The sequence below is a fragment of the Leptopilina heterotoma genome, unplaced genomic scaffold (assembly GCF_015476425.1).
Source record: "Leptopilina heterotoma isolate Lh14 unplaced genomic scaffold, ASM1547642v1 Lhet_101, whole genome shotgun sequence".
NCBI lineage: Eukaryota > Metazoa > Arthropoda > Insecta > Hymenoptera > Figitidae > Leptopilina > Leptopilina heterotoma.
This window is the reverse complement of record NW_025110815.1, coordinates 1,229,871-1,234,129: the sequence shown is the minus strand read 5'-3', so window position 1 is coordinate 1,234,129 and position 4,259 is coordinate 1,229,871. Positions and strand designations below refer to the sequence as shown.

Genomic DNA, 4,259 nt, shown 5'->3' with positions numbered 1-4,259 from the left:
TGAGATTTTTTTTCATATGTTATAAATAAATTAAATGATAATTGATAATTACTATGGTCTCTAAATTTGAATCAATTAAAAATAACTGATCCAAAAGCAAAAAGTCAGTCAATGATTAATGTCAGTTATGACTATATGATTTTTAACAGATTTAAATTTAGAGACTGATAATATAATTATATTTTTTTATTTATTGAAGTATATGATAGTTATATGATGAATATTATCGTCGTGGAGTTTTATTCTTTTTTAATTTCTTTTTCCTTTTTGATGCCATTCTAATACGATACTCCCTCCATGTTCTTTGTATAATTTTCGCTGCTCTGTTACTGGAGAAATTTTCCATTTTCTCGGCAAATGCTTTCATTAAGGCTTCCTCTTTTTCCTGTTTCAATATTGCATAAGATGTTGCTTGTACATTATAAGCATCCTATTGATTCAAGTTACAATTTTATATTATTAAATATTACTTTTATGAAATCGCCGAGCTGTAAAGTTAAAACTAAAATTTTTGTATTCATTTTATGAAGACTTTGCTTTTTCATAAAAATTTCATTTTATGAATTTTACAAATTGCATTCACAAAAAGTTTTTTTTCAAAATTTCTAATTTCGCAAATGTCAATAACTATTTGGTTAAAGTGTCCAAAAAATGTCCAATAAGGGGTCAAAAGATGTGTCTCAAAAAGCACTTCAGAAAAAGAAAAACAATTAAATGTGGATTTATTACCAAAAAATGAAAAAAATAACGTTTTTACAAATTTTGATTTTTTGAACTGTTAATAACTTTTGTTAATATTGCCGAAAAGTATTCAATAAAAGGAGTAAAACAATGTTTTCATGAGGAGGCAATATTTTATAGTCCTGTTCCGATAATCGAGGTTCCAGTGTAATAATAATAATATAATTTTGTATGTAAAGTATTACTTGCAAATCCTTAAATTCCATTATGAGTTTATTTAAATTTGAAGATAATTCCACTTTTGACAAATGAAGTGCTTTAATGTTTGCATCATAATTTATGAGCGAAGACATTAATTGTTTCTGAGATTTCAAACTGTAACATAGATAAAAGTGATAAGCAATCGACGTTTATTTATATATTGATAATTTAATTGTGTTGCATTTTGAATATAATTCAATCATGAGAAAATAATTGTGTTGTATTTAAATAAGATGCAAAGTGCTCTTATTTTAATACCAGGATAGAATTAAGATAATAAGTTTAAATATAATTAAACTTGAATGATTTATCTTTTGTTTTAATACACAGCACAATTTTTTTGAGGTTAACATTTTTTTTAAATTACTTATTCTCAAATTTGACGAATTATGTTTTTTTATTGACACTTAGAATTGTTTAAACTAACTGGGCTTCGTGGAGAATTTTCTCGCGGCTTGCGCACTCATCCAATAATTTCTTGTATTCCTCTTCGTGAATCTCAATTTGATTTTTTATGGTTTCCTGCTTTTCTCGCATTTCTAGATATGTGCTAACCATTACTGATTCTGAATCATTTCTAAAAAAAATTTTGGGAATATTTATTTGTAATTAATATTTTATCGAAGTACTTTTTTGTAAAAATTAGTAAAATGCATATAGCAAAATTCACTTTAAAAATAAAAATTGACAGAAATACGCAGAAGCTCCGGATAGTTTTGGTTTTACTTTGTAAATAGTAAAAGTTATTTTACAATAAAGGGAATTGTAGGAAAAGTCAGAGAATTTTATCAAAAGTACTGGAAAAAATTAAATTTTTAGAATTCATAAGAAAATTCTGAATTTTGTTGTCCAACACAAAAGCCTTGCAAAAAAAGGAAAATATTCAATTTAATTTTAAATTCTTTCTATTGAGTTAAAATTTCTAGTAAATAATTGAATTCAAATCTTGAATATAATTTTTAAGAGTTTTTCTTTATGACCAGGAAATAAATAATTCATGAACGGGAATTTTTTTTTATGAAAAAAGCAATCACCCTGTAAATTCAGATTTATAGAGCGAGGAAAAGTTTTAAAAAGAATTAAAACCTTTTTTCTTACACAATTTTTGTTATACTTCTCTTGTGTTCAGTTTGTGTCTGTTCGATAAGTTTTTCACATTTGTCAATTTCTTCTGAAATTCCTTTGACAAATTCTAAATGTTTATTTCTTTGCTCATCTAGGGTTATTTTTAAAGCTGCGCGAGAAATGAAGATATGAAAATAATTCTTGAATAATTAGTAAATATTTAAATATGCATAATTCATAATTAAATATTTTCCCCATTACTCACGTTCAAGTTCGATTTTCGCTTTTTCAAGGACTGCTGATGCATTTCTTAGTTTTAATTTATATTTTCTTTCCTCACTTGGAGTGGTTCTTATTCGTTCCTCAACAATGTCATTAAATATATTCACGCATTTAATTAAATTTTTTATTCGAGTTGGCGCATTTTCTAGAAATTTTTTTGTTAATTTGCCAATTCTTGGATAATGAGATAAAACCTAAAGAATTTAAAAAAAATTTAATTAAAATTTCTCTTGATTATGGTTATATACAGTGGAACCTCGATTATTCAAACTATAATTCAAATAGGGCCTTGTTCGGATAATAGAAATTGCAATTATTTTCGTTTATATTTATTGCAGAGATTTTTGTACCAATAGATTTAAAAATTGAAAATTTGTGTTTAAGATGACGAAAATTTTTCGGATAATACAAGTTCGGATAATCGAGGTTCCACTGTATTTTATTTAATATTTTCTATTGTGATTTAAAATATATAAATATTTGTAAATTTTTTGCAAAAAAAAAATCTGTACCTCCAATAATAATGTTAGTTTTGAATCAACACTGATGCATCCTTCTTGAAAAATTTCTCGTTCTCCATGTTCTGTTGGAAAAAATTCGAATGAAAGAAAAAACATTTTTGTCTTAAAAAGAAATTAAATAAATTATTTGAAAAATAAAATTTTTAAAACTATAACCTAATAAATAATTTACATAATAATAAATTTACTTTGTAAAAAAGTGTATGAGTCGTAAATGTTTTCAAACAACTGCTGTTCACTTGGTTTTAGAATTCTCATAAATTTCTCCTCTTTGTAAATTTCTGAAAGACACATCTAGAGAAAGGTATTATTTCAAATATTAAAAATGTAAATTTCTTTAAGAATAAACAATTTGGGATAAATAATAGAAAATATTAAAAATCCAAAGGTTTGAATAACAAATGGATGAAAAGAAAACTTAAAAACAATTTTTGTTGTGATAACAAATAAAGATAACGATAATCAGTTATTCAAAACAATTTTTTTTTTAATTTATAAAATAAATAACTAAGAAATAATAATATAATAGAAATGAATTTAAAATTTATAAGATTTTGTTATTAAAATAATTTACCGCTATTTCAATTTTAAGTGAGAAGTCCTTTAAAATTCTCATTAATCTTAAAATCGCTTCTTCGTGATTTTGCTCTTCGAACATTTTATCACAAACTAAAACTTATTTTTTAAAAACGAAAGTATTTAATAATAGAAAATAGAATTAAATGTTTATACTGTTGAACCTTTCTCCATATGACAAATATCGTGTATTCTGAATGAGTTTATCTATCATTTGGGAATTATCGATTTAACAACTTATTTATTCAGTATACCAAAGTACCATAATATTGTCAGTTTTAAAGCATATTTTTTAGTACTAAAACTTTTTAATAAGTACCTTATTAGTAATAAAAATTGTAATTAGGAGCTTAATTTTTATTTTTATACATCCTAATTATAACTCTTACTATAATTAGGGTTACGAAAGGAATTAATATTTAATTATTTCTATTTTTTATTTAAAAACTTTTTATTATCAAAATTTCATTTCACGGAAAATTAGTTGATTATATTATACATTTTGTTTCACTATATTTCGAATCATTGGCAGTAAATTATTAAGATGAGTTATTAATGTTGAAAAAAAAGGTCACTTTTTGTCATCATTATTTTCTTTCATAGAGACGAGAGTAATCTCGTGATTGATAACTTTTCCTTTGATTTTCTGAAAGGTCTGAATTTAATTCATCTTCTAAATGCGATTCAGAATTTTCCACAGGAATTACTTCTTCCACTATTTCTCCTATTTTCAATGAGAATTTTAAAAAAATATTTATTTTACCTCTTTCCATAAAAAAATAGTTTTATAAAATCTTTTATATAAAAAAACAAAAAATGAAGAATAGGTATTCGTTTTAAACAATAACTTACGATTACTAAGTCCGAATTTTT

The 4,259-nt window shown here is 23.9% G+C and overlaps 1 protein-coding gene across 1 annotated transcript; it reads right to left on the bottom strand.

Annotated features, from left to right (window-relative positions):
- Window positions 1–223: 223 nt before the first annotated feature.
- LOC122499845 (dynein regulatory complex protein 10-like) lies at window positions 224–3,551 on the bottom strand. The gene is made up of 8 exons (XM_043608377.1): window positions 3,385–3,551; window positions 2,999–3,104; window positions 2,802–2,872; window positions 2,273–2,483; window positions 2,041–2,176; window positions 1,370–1,519; window positions 927–1,056; window positions 224–430 (listed from the first exon to the last, which is right to left on the bottom strand). Exons 1-8 carry the CDS (start codon window positions 3,466–3,468, stop codon window positions 224–226), a joined length of 1,095 nt encoding a protein of 364 aa, XP_043464312.1. The 5' UTR covers window positions 3,469–3,551.
- Between the last annotated feature and the right edge of the window lie 708 nt (window positions 3,552–4,259).